Source organism: Corvus hawaiiensis, chromosome 3 (assembly GCF_020740725.1).
Source record: "Corvus hawaiiensis isolate bCorHaw1 chromosome 3, bCorHaw1.pri.cur, whole genome shotgun sequence".
NCBI classification, from domain to species: domain Eukaryota; kingdom Metazoa; phylum Chordata; class Aves; order Passeriformes; family Corvidae; genus Corvus; species Corvus hawaiiensis.
The window spans coordinates 24,780,985-24,797,054 of record NC_063215.1 but is presented as its reverse complement, the minus strand read 5'-3'; the positions used below and the strand labels follow the sequence as shown (position 1 = coordinate 24,797,054).

Below are 16,070 nucleotides of genomic sequence, written 5' to 3'. Positions count from 1 at the left end.
CAAACAGGTTTACATTAAAATTACCTCAGTAGCTGGAAGCAGTGCTTTGCCATGCCCACCACAGTACTCGTTTCACTGGGCTATTCCTTGTTGCAGTGGGGATCCTGCAACATGCATATATCAAACCAGGAGTCCCGTGGAAAGGAAATATATATGGACAGACAGATTCTTGCTAGATGTTTCAGAGATGTTTATTTCTCCAGCCGCATGGCCGGAGCTCTGCTGAGGAACTGTTCCAGTCACCGGACCAAGGGTCCTTCTGCCCGCGCAGGGAACACAAACCAACCAATGGGAACGAGGCTGAGCAGGGACAGGGAAGCCCCGTGTCTGTGCCCTCAGGGCCCCTCTCCCAGGGCTCCATGGCGGGGAGAGGAGACTCCAACAGTTCCTCTCTTCCAAACAAGTGCTATGATTTAGGAACCATCACAAAGACTGGCACAGGACATTGCTATTGCATTTTGTGAGTGCAGGTGCCCTTCCAGTCTGAAATCCGTAACATACCAGCTTAATCACCTGTAAGCCTGGCACCATCTGGAGGTGACTGATACCAACATTCACAAGCAAAAGATTCCAGAGCTGCAGGCTGTGGTTTGGGGTTGGTAAGAATCTTTTTGTGTCACGTTGTCCTGTCCCCCTTTTATTTTTTATTGTCAGTTGTGCCTTAGACATCTAAGCTGCTCACAAGGCCTTGTCACCACCTAAGCCCCTGACAGGAATAATATTGGTATTTTCCTCATGAATTTGTGCAGCACCGAGATCTGATACATGATGACCTTCATAAGCAACCTTTGTATGAAAAAAATGAAAAGCAGCAAAATTTCTCTTTGTCTTCAAGAGCGCACCCACCCATACTGTTTCCTAATGATTTTGCTTACATCCCCTGTACACCAGAAGACAGTCTTAGCCAAACTTTGAGACCCAGGCAATATTTATTTTGTACACAAATCAAAGCAACTTCAATCCCTGAATAGTTTATGGCTGAATATTCTCCTTTGCTTACGGGGGGGAACTTCAGCAAGATAATCAGTTTAAGAGTGGAATGGCAAACCTGTTCCAGAGTGCTGGCAGTTTGGAACCTCTCTGCGCAGTGACAAACCTCAGCCATGGTTCATGTCAGTGGCAATTTACAGCATGCTACAAGTTTTAAACCACCACTGAGTACAAAGCAGAGCACCAGACTCTTCCATTGACAAAATGGCTCACTCGCCTGCTTAAAAAATCGATAAGCTTTGAACATTTTATGTTTTATTTGAATATTGATTATAGTTTTTACATTTAGAACCAGTGGAACAAGAACATGTGTTGGAAAGGAAGTTGGTTTTCTAGTGCAACACAGTACAGGCCCAAGACATTTTTGATTTAAAACTGATTATTTAATCTCAGAAACTACAAAATTATACTCCAATACAAGATACCTTTTTAGCATAAACATGTATTTATATATATTCTTCTCTCAGAGACACAGTGCAAGAGTAATTCAATTTCCTGAGGCGCTCTGCACCCCTAAAACAGATCAAACTTAAAAAGAAAGGTCCCTTGAGTTAATAGACTGCTTAAATGAAAGTAGATCAAGATATACCAACAAAACACTTGCTTTAGTTGTTAAAAAAAGCTTTTAAAATATCAGCACATGTCAATAATCAAATAACAGGTACAGATCTTTTACAGAAAATATAAATGCAGTATAAGACTTATGTTCAAACTTGTCTTTCAAGTATGGAGAGCATGTCTGTTTGGTGGGCATGGCAGTCATATTCGGTTCTAAATTCTCCTACAGCAGCATAAATACAAGCCTCAAAATCATCAAAAGGCTGAAAAAAACCCAAAACAAGAAAACATAAATATAGCTGTCATTAATAAAACCAGTGAAAGTCATCATTCAATAACAGTGCATTCATAAATAACTGACACTAGAGTCTCTATTAAGCTGTCTTTTCAAGTGTCTAAATCTACAATCTCAGTGTCTGTTGAAAAACAAAGCCACCTAGGCTGGAAAAGCAATCCACAATGGACAATAACATTTTCCAGTGTAAGTCCTGATTCTTACATTTTGCACCTTGACAATTTACTTCTGATTTTTTCCTCCCTGTATGTAACTGAAGTAAAACAGAATGGTGTTATATTAAATCTGGTAACAATGAAGCAACAGTTATTATTCCTTCAGAAGATGGGGATTCTGATTTACACTTCAAAAAATGTTTTGAGTTACAGACTCATTGGGAAAAAAGTTTTGAACTTACTCCATAATTTAATTCAAAAATAATAAGTTCAGAAAATTGTATTTTCCAGAATGCCAAACAGCAGCAATAAAGCAGCTGGAACAGTTAGAAACATCATAATTTGCATTAATACTGACCACAGTTCTTAGCTCAGGTCAAAAATGTCCTGTTTTTCAGCAGTACTGTGGTTCCAGTAGTTTTGAATGCAGCCAAAACTAAACCAAAGTGTTGGCCTTTTTTTTAAGATGACTGTGTTGTACGAAATTAGACTAATTTTATGTGGATGTGTTCAAAAACACTAAGGCTTATCCAGGTTCTTCCAAAAGCCTTACCAATATGCATTAATATTTAACTCCTGACCTCTCCTTTCTGTGCTGAGAAAGTCACTTCGTATCAGCTGTATCTGCCTAGTGAGAGAAAAAAGCTGTTCACTGGACCTCCAAACTAATTTCACTTAAGCTGTATAGTTGCTGAATGACAGTGACTTCCATCAATACTGCCTTGAATCAGGTGTGAAATGGCAACTATTTGAAAACCAGTGAAATCTTTGCATTAAGATCTGCAATGTATCTTTACCTCAGGCATGCTATTAGTCCGGCTGGCATTAATTTCTTGGACCTCTTGAACCGCATTCCCATTATAATGGTCAAAAGAAAAGATGAAACTGTAAAAGACAATCCAATATATTTATGTTCTCACTTTTTGCAGTGGACCACTCAAGAACATGTGGAGTTATCAAAGGTCATTGCTGTTTTCTTATGAACTGCAATTTAGTAAAACATTAGATCAGAGATAGAGTCTATAAAATCATTCTTGCTTTTCCAAAATACACCATTATGATTTCTTTTAGCTACAAATAAGGTGTCCATGTGCAGCAGAATGCTAAATCCTATTCCATGGAGACTAAGTTTGTTAGTCAGTCAATTCTACTCACCCATATCTACATTCATGGGCATACAAATAAAGTAGAAAGAATCTTGGCCATAGCAGTAACATGTATACTGAATTACAGAAATAGTGTCTCATAAATCACACCATCCTAGATCATTGCAGCTGTTTTCCAACTATTCAAAGAGCTAGAGCATTCAACTTCTTTTCGGTTTTATTTTTAGAATATTAGCTCTTCATTTGCTGAGCCTTAAAAACCATATTAGAAGGTTTGCCACTTGTTTTTGCTACAGAATATGGCTATCAACATCTCCTTCTTCATGACCACGAGTTCCTTTGTAGCCTTTTGCTACGAGGGAACCATCCTTGCCTGTGACAAGAGCTGGGCAGCCCAAGAGGGCAATAAATGCAGCACAAGCAGCAGAGAACAAACATCATAACAGAAACTACATCTTCTTCCTGGAGCAGTCTTAACTAAAAATGGAGGCAACAATGAACTCATCAGGCATGGGGATTTCATCTTGAACTGTGGCTGCAGAGGGGTACATAAATGAGAAGGCTGAGGAGAACACATAAAACTGCAAAGATAGCTACCTTCATTAAAGAACTGTCACTGGAAACGCTTCCTAGAAGTGGGCAGAGACGCAGAACTTCTCATGAGCAGCAGGGCCTTATCACTCTCGCAGCCAAAGTAATGGCAGTTACACAGATCTCTTCCCTTTAATGGAGCATTTAAACCTTCTGGCTAATTCTCTTCAAATTCCACTGTCTAGTCCTGGGGCCAGTCCTGTGTTCATAGGTGTCAAAAATTAGTTTTAAGCTCACTTCAGCGTTATAAAACAAGCCCTGACAGCTACAAGTATCTTACAGAACTCTACCAACTATGTGCACTCATTAAAGATACCTTGCAAAAAAAAAAAATTACGCTCCATTAACCATTGCTCTTATTTTCTAGTCACATAGCCTTGATCCTCTCAGGAATGTCTCAAGAGTAAACTATTCCACAGCATGTGTCTTGCCAGAGTCCTGAGTATATTTACAGTTTATGACAAGCTACAAAGCATGTTCACTCTGTAATGTTCTTTTTTTTCCATTTGCTAGTATATGGCTGTTCACAGGTTCCAGTGACTTTTTAAGACATTCAAGTTTTAGACCTGATTTTAGAAAGTTATATACATTCACTGTTTCACCTTAAACCAGGTCAAAGAAATTCAATAAATCAAGACAAATTCAATCCAGTGAATCATATTCAGATCAGGATCAACTTGCACTGTGAATGCTACTAACTCTTGCATACTGAAATTTGAATTTCTACACCTACTTCAAACACATAAAAATGCATTAAAGTATCCAAGAGAGCACAGAGCTAATTTCAGATGAAGGAGGAAAATGCCTGAAATAATAATTTATAAAACAACTGAGAGAATTTGCCTGCAGTATAGGCTACATACTCTTTGTATGTAGCACAAGTTACAATAACCTTCCTATCAAAGTCTTGTACTAAAATATTACCTAAATTACTGTAGGAGACTCTTGCATAGGTGAAGAATACTGTCAGTAGTCATGGTTTGGATGGATGGGTTGTTTTTAGATTTCCTAACCTTTTAAAGGTTTGGGTGCTTGCTTTATTTAACATTGTAATTTACTGTACTGGTTTCTAAGTTCAGAGTGGTCGCTTTCTTCCATGCACTTAATTTCCATCTTTCATTTGTGCTCTAGCTGCTTTTCACACTTTGGCATGTTAAGACATAAGTGAAAACATTCTAGTTTTCCACAAAAGCAATATACATTTATAATAAAAAGCAATAAAACATTTTTTTGTAAACATTCTAAACTAAGACTGCTTTAAAAAGTCTTTGTTCCTTTTACTCTATGTAAGAAGAACTTTCTAGGGCAGGTGTAGTGAACTCTGTCTCATCTCATCTCATTGCTGTGACTTCTACTAAATAAGTAATATACATTTCTCCAGTTGAGAAAGTCCTCAGACGCCTACAGCTACATGAAATGAAAAACACCGACTATTTTAGATATCAGACATTCAAAAGCACATTAAAGGAAAATTTTGTATTAGTCCCTTCAAAACCTGGGAATTGGGAAACAGGCAACATATATTAAGTTTTAATGAGTCTTCCATAAATTCTGTATCTAACTTAGTGGCTTAATTAACCCATAGAAGTACAATACCATACACTAATTAAAATCATCTCACACTAATGATTATAAATTTACATATACTTAAGGCTATGTCTTCATTCCAAATGAAGTTTTGGCGTTTTTTTAAACAGTGGGAAAACTTAATCTGAGCAAGGTCTTGGTGGCAAAAGTGGAAATCCAATTTAAGGCCATCTAGGAGCAGATCAGGTCCACCATTACCACCTTTTCTAAAGAACCTGGTGGAAACACTTCACTGACAATGATACTCAACATTTTTTTGAAACGTAAATTTTTATAATTGTGACTGAGGCAAAGCACAAAATCAGAATGAACAGTATACCACAAATTCTAAGTTGAGAAAAAACAATTGTGTGCTCACATCATCTGGATTATATGTATTTTAAATGTATTTCTGCATGTGAAACCACCTTTGCTAAAACCATGAGTGAGACAAGCTCCCAACAGCTCTTATTGCAAATCACTTGGCGAGGTTAATGCCCCGCTTAGAGAATGTAGGTTTTGCCTCCATGAGGCAAACTAGCTACCATGACAATTACTGCATAGTTTGTATCCTGTCTTAACAGCAAAGGAAAAACACTAAATCAAACTATTTGATTCACTGGGAGTTGAGGATACGTTAAATTATGCAACACCGGATCCTACACCCACTTTACTGCTCAGATTGTGAAATTCTAATCTGTAGCGCTAGTGATTTTATTACAGTACTATCTCCTGTTTCTCAGCTGGATTTCACAATCTGTGCAATGTTAGGCAACCACCTCATAAAAGGAGGTGCTGCCAGGTGGCTTGACACTAGTCAGTGTTTTGCATTCACACACCTGCTGGCTTTGTGTGAATGATCCGCCTTACCTTGCAAATGGCTCCTGAATTTTGCAAGCTAAGTTGAAGTGTTGACCTCTATTTAAAACTCAACATTTAAACCAAAGCAATACTCAAAATTTACTAAAAAGAGAATTTTACATGCAGTTACGGATGCTGCTTGTTTGTTTGTTTGTTTACTGTAATGAAACACTTACACAATGATATCTTCACATTTCTTGGATCACATGTTACACAGTAAGCTCCATAACCAGCCACAGAGCCAAAGGTGAGTCCAGCAGCTAAAGAGATTTTACTACCTGCAAGAAATCATTCAAGTGTTATTTCTCAATACAAGGTCTTTAAACTCAATCTTTATACAGCAGTTGTCTCTCTACACAGTATTATCCAAATATATTAAAAATAAAACGGATTTTGCCACATTCCAGCTTACCTCACCCAGTGTGAATAGAGAGGTAGTATTTCTGTAACTGGGTCATTCTAATACGTGGCATTAGGGGCAAAGTCAACTATGTTAGAGGGAGATGATCAGGATCCAGTAATACTTACACCTTGGGAAAAATACAACCCTAAATTTGGCTACTTTCTCTATCATACTTAATAAGGACTTTGGTAATTTCTCAGAACTGTCTGTTCGTTTTAACTGTATCTTACTGCACTTGGGAGTCTCCAAAAATTGTAGAAATGTGTCAATATATATAGAGTAAATGGACAACATGTGTGGTCATAATGTCAGGCCTTTCAGTCTGACATCAGTCCTGGACAAAGAAATGCTATCACCAACATCCCATTTAATAAATAATGAAAAAACAAATAAATGGCAGTGAGGATGAAAATAGGGCTTCTAAAAGTAACTTGACATCTTCTTGCAGTGCTATTGCAAAACTGGTTCATAAGTCCCGGATATATCCCTAATATATTTAGATTTCTGAACAGACATTTGTCTTGGTATCGTATGATAAAAGTGTAGAATCTGCACAGCAGACATTATTTGGATTAAGCTGATCCCCAAATGTTTATAAATAAAGAATCCAAACCCCCTGATGTCATTTAGCTCCCAATCCTTTTATTTTGAGTACTTTTAATCATGACTTTGCAAGAAATGGAAATCATAACCCATAAAAAATAATCTAGATTTGCCACGAGGATTGACCAACTAATAAAGAGTGAAAAGAATAGGTGAATGGGATAGTCAGAGAGTGCAGCTGGCTGCAAACACAAAAATACAGCGTTTCCAGAAATTCAGATGCGAAGCCGTGTCTCCGAGAGCACAGCATGTGCACACTGCGAAGGGAGACAGTGACCCTAAATCACAGGAATCGTGACGGATAATGGCCACAGGGCCGGAGAGTGAAGCGCTGCCGAGGTTTGTGAACCCGCCTGCAGCCCCGCCTGCCCGTCCTCGGTACCGCTGCGACCTCTGCCGGTGCAGGGCCCGGGCACGGCGCTGCCACCCGCGGGACCGCGAAAATCCCTGGAACACCGAAACTGCGCTTTGTGGTACACTGCCCGCTAAAACCTGCCTCGTTATCTTACTGTGAAAAGGCACAGTTCTAACAGTACCAGAGAATTAACCACCAACTCAGAGCACATAAGTAAAGGGTTTTTTTTCACCGTGCATCTGGAAATGTCAGAATCAAGCCTGGATGTCTCTGTAGAAAATAAGCTTTAATCAAGGATCTACTGTGCTCAACACAGGAATGATTAAAAGGAGATGAGAAAGCTCAAAATGCACTTAAGGTGAAAGATAACATGACAACCCCCACTCTTTGCCCTGAAAACAAACTCAAGTGCTTCAGCTGGCCCAAGTACATCTCATGAGACTCAGTGCATTTACAGCAGCATATGATGGATGTAAAATGCAGTTGTGTTACAGCAAAGTTACAGTTACAGCAAAGTTGTCATGTCTCACACTGCATAGAGGAAATTCAAATGCTTTGATTTCCTGCTGTCCCAGTACTTACCTTTACGAGTGTAAGCTACAACACCTCCAAACATCAGCAATGAAGCATATGCAAAACCAATCCAGTCAACAGCCATGGTCCCAACTCTGGAAAAAAAACAAAACATATTGCAACTGAAGGCAAACAAATTCCTTCCTCGTGGTAAAAAAGAAATCATTACTTAAAGGGTTCTAAATAACACTACAATCTCCTAAGTTGTGTTTGACTACTGTGTCAAAACATTCAGAAGGTGAAGGTGTGTGTGCCTTTTGACTATTGTACCATCCTTTCACTAACTGCTGCCCTTCCTTACACCCCAGTATCTGGGTATACCGTATTTCCATTAGCAGATTTTTTGGGATGTACGTGGCATGCATTTTTCCCAGTCACAAATACATGTATGCGGGCAAAAAGCTTGACACCATCTAAAGAACGTTTTGTCGCACTTGTGCTACAGGGCTGAGCTGAGCGCACACTGTGGATATGTACAGGTCTTCTGAGTGCTCAGCTCAGTGCTTTCATCTCCTTTCAACCACACTGCACCTGGTGCATTTCAAGCGGAATCTAACAAACCCTGCACCAGACAAAAATACCAATTTTCAGAGTCTGTTCAATGTTTCCAGACAGAAGCTTAGGCTGTTTTGGGAAGCTATACATACAGCTGCTTTGGCCTGTGTCTATGCCCTTTTGTTTCACCTTTACATTTTGGTGCATTGTCTGAAGTTAGGCTTCTGCCCCGCAGGAAGCATTTAAGGTTCTGTTGTGATGCTGGTCCCTACTTCCCTGGCAGTGCTGTGTAAAGGCATGAATGGCAGTGCTCTGCAGCCAGAGAGCTCCTGCAGCACCACGGCCTCTCTCCCATCAGCTGGTGGGACACATCTTTTCCCTCCTTCTCCCAAATTAAGTATACACTTAATTAAGTACGTCCTTCTTTATACCTCAGCGCGTGTGTCCTTTGTTGGGGTCCCTCCCCCGCCGTGTAGCCCTGGGAGAGGGGCCCTGAGGGCACAGACACGGGGTTCCCTGTCCCTGCTCAGCCTCGTTCCCATTGGTTGGTTTGTGTTCCCTGCGCGGGCAGAAGGACCCTTGGTCCCGTGACTGGAACAGTTCCTGGGCAGAGCTCCGGCCATGCGGCTGGAGAAATAAACATCTCTGAAACATCTAGCAAGGATCTGTCTGCCCGTATATATTTCCTTTCCACGGGACTCCTGGTTTGGTATATGCATGTTGCAGTATCCCCACTGCAACAGTCCTTGACCACAGTGTTAAAGGGCAGTAGCAAACAGTGCTCACTCAGCATTTCATGTCAAGCCTTTAGTATTAAAAGTAAGCAACTCACACCGAGCCCCCTCCTCCCCAGGTCGTAACCCCTCAGGACAAAAGCTGGATTTAGGGGGCCATGGCACCCCGGAGAACGAGGTTTGCAGAGGCAGGGGCCAGGGATGAAGGGGCCAGGGATCCCCAGGCCTTTGATGTGCCTGGCCTTCGCGGCCGGGCCCGCTGCCCGGACCCGCAGCCCGCGACTCGCTTCCCAGCGCCGGGCGCAGCCCCCGACAAACAGCAGGTGCCTGCGGAGGGCGGCCCCGCACCCCGCCCAGCCTCCCGCTCGCCCCGGCCGCCCCCCCCGCGGCTCGGCCCCGCCGCCCCGCCGTACCTCGTCCCGCCGCGCCGCCCTCTGACCTGCCGCGGCCCCGGCCCCGCCTCCCGCCGGGCTCCGTGGGGCGCCGGGCCCGGCCGAGCTGCCGCGTCCCCGGCTCAGCCCCTCGGCGGCGGAAGGAGGGCGCCTGTCGCCGTCATGGCGCGGCCCGGCCCGCCCGTAGCGCCGCCGGAGGAGCGGCGGCTGGCGGCGCTTGGCGGAGCCGGGCTGCGGGAGACAAGCGGGTGACCATGGGCCGGCGGTGCCCTTGCGGCCAGGAGGGCAGAGGTATCCAGGGGTGCATCGGGAAGAGGTGATCCTCCCCTTCTTCTCGGCCTTAGTGAGGCCACATCTGGAGTGCTGTGTCCAGTCCTGGGTTCCGCAGCAAAAGAGAGACGTGGAACCACTGGAGATGGTCCAGCGGAGGCCACAAAGATGACTAGGTGTCTGGAAGATCTCTTTTGTAAAGAGAGACTGCAGGACTTGGGTCTGTTCTGTCTAGAGAAGAATGAGAGAGGGTCTCATTCATGCATATAAATATCTCAAAGCTGGGTGTCGGGAGGGTGGTGCCAGACGTTTCTGGTGGTGTACAGCAACAGGACAGGGAGCGATGGCCATAAACTAAACCACACGAAATTTCAGCTCAGTTGGTGAGAACACGGTGCTAATAATGGACTAGATGGTCTGCAGGGGTCCCTTCCAGCCCTAACAGCTCTGTGATTCTCTGAGTCGTGGCTGTGCTGGTGCAGGGCAGCAGGGCAGCACACTCTCTTTGTTGGGGCCCCTCTATGACAGCGTCCTGCTCCGGGGTGGGCATCTCCTGCTGGAGACTCTTTATCCAGCCCTTTACACAGTGGAAAGGTCCGTGGATATTTTACTCTTTTAAGGCCAACCCCTCTTGCCTTGCCGTGTTTGAGATGGAAGAGCTCATGAACGAGGGAGTCACGCCTGCAGATCCACCTGTCCCCAAAGCATGCCCATCCCACAGATGGGCAGGGGCAGGGTGAGGGTCTCCTTCCTGCAGCCCCCACAGGCACCCTGTGACCCAGCAATGGGCACTTGTTGCTGTGCCAGGCACCCTTCTGTCCCTGCCTCTCTCCTAAGAAAGTTTCTCTCTGTCCTTGCTTCTGTTTTTTGAAAGTCTGAGGGCTGCTGCATGAAGTCAGGTGAGCAGGCACGTAGGCTGAATGCTGGTATGTGTTTGTCAGGGAAAACAGCAGGCACAAGCCCCAAGACTCTGATACTGAACACGTAGCTAATTTATGAAAGTGCTTGAGGTGGTTATTTTAACACCCTGACTTCTTGTCTGCTAGCCTTGTTTGCTGGACCTATTCCACTACAAGCTATTTTTGTCCATATTTTGTCCCCCTCCACAGTGTTTCTTTAGCTTTTTGTCAATTGAGCGATTCTTGACCAGCACAGGATGTGTCCTTCAGGAGTGATTCAGGGGTGCCTGTGTGCAACGTTCCCCACACTTCCCTTGTTCCCACAAACAGACTGAGCATAAACATGGCCACAACAGGGAGAGACTCACAATGCCATGTGATAGGACTTGGATACCTGCCTTCTTCAGGGGTCATTTGAAAATCTCTGCCAAAATCCCGTGTTTCCTTTAGATTTCTTTACTTAAAGGTGTGGGAGTTTTCCGCTCCAAAGAGCTAGCTGGAAAGCAAATCAGCATTCTCATTAGGGTTAACATATCTAATTTCCACTCCTAACGTTCCATTTGTTTTTTCTTGTAGTGTTTAACTGCTGCAACACAAACCCACTCCATGTGAGCTGTCCAAGTCTTCTGTCTGCTCAGTGGAAAACAGAACTGCTCTCCTTATCTCACTGCAGTGTCTGTTGGAAGGAAGACTGAAGGTGCAGCAACTTTGGAAAACAAACGTAGGACACTTGAGGGCAGGATGGCTCCAAAATGCAAACAAAAAGTGGATTCATAAGCTGAAATCCAGAAATCTTGGATTTTTAGATGAAGTATTATGAGACTTGCAGCTCTTGAAAAGCACAGAGCACAGTTAAATAAACAGGGAATTAAATGGAGCAGAACCATGCAACTCTATTTGAGGGGATTCCAAAGTGGAACACATACAGTATCTTTTGGCACCTCTAGGATAATGACCAGTTGTGATTACTGATTCAATGATACTCATCACTTAAGCAGACTGGGTAACCCTGAAGTCTGGATAAAATTTGAATTCACATAATTATATGCTGCTTGTTATGTTCCCTTCAATTTTCAATTACAAAAAGTATTTGGTACTGTTTTCCCTAAGGTTTTACTTAACTGTTGTCTGATGTGAAATCGTTGCTGTATTTTACAGCACAGATGGGAGGTTTTGAATAGGAGGAGAGTTAATTAAATTAGTTTGTTGGTAGCATGACAAATCAAACACCTCAGTCCTTACAGTGAAGTATAACAGCCCCAGCAGCATAGCTAGTGTTATTGTTGCTATGTGCTTTCTAGTATAGTTTTCACTTGCTTGTTACTGCCAATCTGAGCTGAAATTTCCCCTGCTGGGTGTCCGCTTCCAGCTGTTTTGTTTTAGTTTGTTTTGGTTATTTTGTTTTGTCTTATGATTTGTTTGCTTTGATTTTGGAAAGTTCCATTTACAACAATTGAGCCAACTACAAGGATGAATTTAGGGGAGAATACATGGTTTTGTCCATTATAAACATAACCATTTCACTGAACAGCCCCTAGCATCTCTCTGCTTTGGAAAAACAAGCTTTCAAATCTGGCAAGCAAATTGCCTTAGTTTCAGGGATATATTTTTCCGTGTTCAGGAAAATATGACCTGAAGAGAAAAAGAATTTAAAATGTAGAGTGGAGGCTTCTTAAAATTGTACAGCCCTGTCCCCAGAAAGTTTCACCCATATTGATCATGTGTGACCTTGTGTTAGCCCCGGCTACATTCTCACCTGAATGTAGGCATTCTTCCCTGAGAAAGTCTGAGCTTGTGCCTTTCTTTGCTTATGTCCTGTCTAAAACAAGAAGCCTCTAAGGGGCTTGTATAACACAGTCCATCTCCCTCCCCTGGAACATTTTTGCTGGGGCTACCTGTTGTTAGAGAAGGTGTTGGCAGCATGAAGCACATAAAAGACCTCTCTCTGCTGTAAGCTGTTTGTGTTATTTGTTGGTTTTCCTGTATTAACTCTAAAGGATACTCATAGTTGTAAGCACCAAGTAAGATTTAATGCCAATTGCTATCCCAGAACATAATGTGATACCAGAACGGATCTGTGGAATGGAAGAGTGCCTCTGAAATCCCATAGACAGAAGAAAAGGTCCTGAGATAGGGAAAAAAGAGCAGCTAAGCACCCTTACACAGGTGTAGTTCTGGAATATTTTCGTGCGAAGATTGTTCTCCTCATTGGGTGGGATTATGGAAAAAGATTGATGTTTTCCAAATCCTGCAGAACTAGAAGTAGGGGCAGTCGTTGAAACCAGTAGGAGATTGGTTTAGAAAAGATAAAAGGGAGTATACTTTTTTTTAATGTAGCAGATATAGTGAACTTGTGGAATTTACTGCCAGCAGAAGTTTTGGAAGCAAATAGGCTAGCAGATTGGAAAGGAGACTAAACAGTTAAATGGACTGCATATTCATAGAGACATGAAAGAAGAATTTAGTAGGGATATGCTCTCTAGCATCCCTAATACAGTGGTTGTGGGTGCTGGAGGAGAATAAAGGTAATGTATATGCCTGGCTTGCATGTTCTCTTTAAATAGTATCTCTTGTTATTAAAGAAAGGATACTGGGGATAGCTGGATATGGGGCTAACCCTCCAGGAGATCCGTTATGTTTTTTTCAGGGCTCTGATTTTGTGTCCACAGGTATGCGAGAATAAATGCAATGTTAGTAGGAGTTTGTATTTTATTTTTTGAGGATGATGCCTCAGGGTTCTCTTACTTCAGTAAGACCTGAACCATAGGTCACTAATACTGCATTGTACCCTACTGAGGAAACATACACTTTCCAATACATACACAATCCACATAATATTAGTGCTTGGATAGGGACTCAGGCTGGGCTATAGCCCTCCTGATGTTGCATTTTCCCCAGAGATCCTTCTGCTCTGTCTGCATAGAACCTGATGAATACTCATGTCTGAGGAAAGATTTCATAAGCTGTGATAGAATTTCCCCCAGGATATCAGTGTATTTTGGGAATATTATTTGAGAGTCATCTGCTGGAAAACATCTAGTGCAGCTGAAGGAGAGAGTGCCAGATTAGACAGATTACTAGGCATGAATCCCAGCCCCTATTTGTATGAGTACTCCTTCTGCCTTTAGATAATCACATTAACATCAGGAGTATTGCTTACACAAGTATTACTGAGAAAAAGTGGTGAACAGGCTTGGGCCCTCACAACAGTGTTTTTGTTCCAGCACTTTCCTGGTGAGATTTTGATCTTTTCCTCTTCAGAGCTCATTAAAGTTGGTATATTCACTAAGGAAGACCACCCACTACTCAGCAACCTCCTGTAATGATTACCAACCCATCTTTTACATCTATCAGAAGTAATATTTTTAACAGTTCAGATATTGTTTTCCTTCCCCTTCCTAAGCTCTTCCCATGCTTAGAGATACACAAGTACTGTCTTTCATGCTTGGTTGATTATGAAGCCAGAACTTTTGTCTCCTCTGAGGGTTTTTTTGCTGCTCCTCCACTACAGATGAGCCAGAAACCTTCCACAAACATATGCTAGAGGAGCCTCCAGTGGGTGGTGAGACTGGTATCTCATGGTGGTTGTCATCAGGCAGCATGGGTTAGGATATGTCTCCTGCCAAGCCTGCCTGGAGAAGCACAGCTCAGTGAGACCTTAGGGATCTTGACTAATAACAGCAGTAACCTAATTTGAAAAAAAGAAAAAAGCTGTATTCATTTTTTTTTTGTGGCTGATGATACCCAAAGGAGTACCACTGTGAGTGCAAAGGGAAGATTATAAACATCAAATCATAGAAAGTGTTTACATGTCTACTATTGGGTGCAATTACTCAAGCTTGGAAAGGATGAAGTAATTTTTATTTGTACACCTAAAAGGAGAAGCCAAGTTAAAGTACTTATATAGATCAGCCTCCAAAAATTAAAGTGTGAGATAAACAATGCCAACAACACTGTAACAAAAAATCCAGATTTCAAGCCAAATATCTATGAAGGAAGAAGTATTCAATGGAAAATATCATATTCCTGCAGTCTTTCTGACCACAGAGTTACACTCATTATGGTAAAGCTATAATTGCAGCCTTGTGAATACAGTGCTGCAGACAATGGCCTGTCAGTGTTTTTCCACTATAAACTCTCATGTGAGGTTTGCAATTTTGTGAAATACAATTATCTTTGGCTGGAATATTCAGCTACATTCTCATCCCAGAAATTGACTTTTTTTGTGTGTGTGTGTTTGTTTCCTTTACCAAGTTGTTCAAAGTTCATTGGTAAGTGTTTGAGCCTTTCTGATTGCTTAGCTGCTTGTGCCTTGTTCATACTGTGAGGATGTGTGGAGAGTTTGCTGTCACTGGTAATGCATCAGTGCTTCACAATATTTAGGGCTGCCAGGCTGTTGCAGAGTCCACACTTTGGACCAAATTGCCTACATTTGTAGCGATGTGGTTTGGGAAAGTCAGGGCAGCAGGATTATAGCAAATTAGCACTGACTAGCATACCCGGGCATGCACAGCAAAACATGCTTTAGGGAATACTAGACTATATTATTCCAGCTGTGGAAGGAAGGAGAATTGGCCAGGCCAGTTAAATGGGTAAAACTGTAAAGATTTGTCTGTCTTAAAGTAAAAGGAAATTCTGAATTGATGTTTCAAAAAAAACCTCCCAAAACCTGTAGGATTAGTGAATCCCTGCAACATGCAAAAACCACTTCTACAGTTCTGGTTTTGATTCATTCTTTGGCTTAGCTAAGGGTCTTCTCTGTGAGATTGTGGTAATAGAGATCCAAATCCATCCCAGTTTGATTTTTTCACAGATAACTCAAAGGGAAAATACAGTGCCAACAATGAATGCTGATTCCCCAGATGGAAACATGTTTAGTTACAAATGCTAACCATGTAACACCTGTGTATGAACTCCTGGGAAACAGGAGATCTGAAATAACCATATGTGTAATGTCTTACTTAAAAATAATTATTTTGAGACACATGCACTTAAGGGATCTCACCTGTAGTTAGATATGGTTCACTAAGCATGAATTTATTCAGTGTCAATCAATGCTTTGGAAGAAAACATGAAATCCTTTTGCTACAGAGATCTCTGGTTGCTTCAGCAACTTGCTACATGTTGCAGGGAAAAACTGCTGAGTTCACATAGTTTAAAATAAATATGAATCAAAGCAGTTTATTGCTTTATTGGCAGAGTGTAATTATCCAGCAATTAGTGA

The 16,070-nt window shown here is 42.1% G+C and overlaps 1 protein-coding gene and 1 long non-coding RNA gene across 5 annotated transcripts; one reads left to right on the top strand and one right to left on the bottom strand.

Moving 5' to 3' along the window:
- Window positions 1-1,223: 1,223 nt before the first annotated feature.
- On the bottom strand, window positions 1,224-9,783 carry TMEM14A (transmembrane protein 14A). 4 transcript variants are annotated; one of them, XM_048298537.1, is made up of 5 exons: window positions 9,699-9,783; window positions 8,066-8,151; window positions 6,299-6,400; window positions 2,796-2,883; window positions 1,224-1,811 (listed from the first exon to the last, which is right to left on the bottom strand). In XM_048298537.1, the coding sequence occupies exons 2-5, from the start codon at window positions 8,139-8,141 to the stop codon at window positions 1,772-1,774; spliced, it is 306 nt and encodes a 101-aa protein (XP_048154494.1). In that variant the 5' UTR covers window positions 8,142-8,151; window positions 9,699-9,783; the 3' UTR covers window positions 1,224-1,771. The 4 variants fall into 4 exon arrangements, with proteins under 4 accessions (XP_048154494.1, XP_048154495.1, XP_048154496.1 ...); XM_048298538.1 differs by lacking the exon at window positions 9,699-9,783 and adding an exon at window positions 9,384-9,404; XM_048298539.1 differs by lacking the exon at window positions 9,699-9,783 and adding an exon at window positions 8,983-9,003.
- A 34-nt stretch (window positions 9,784-9,817) lies between these two features.
- Window positions 9,818-15,063, top strand: LOC125323504. Its single transcript, XR_007202538.1, has 2 exons — window positions 9,818-9,993; window positions 11,423-15,063. It is a non-coding gene; the product is annotated as an uncharacterized LOC125323504 (long non-coding RNA).
- The last annotated feature ends 1,007 nt before the right edge of the window (window positions 15,064-16,070 follow it).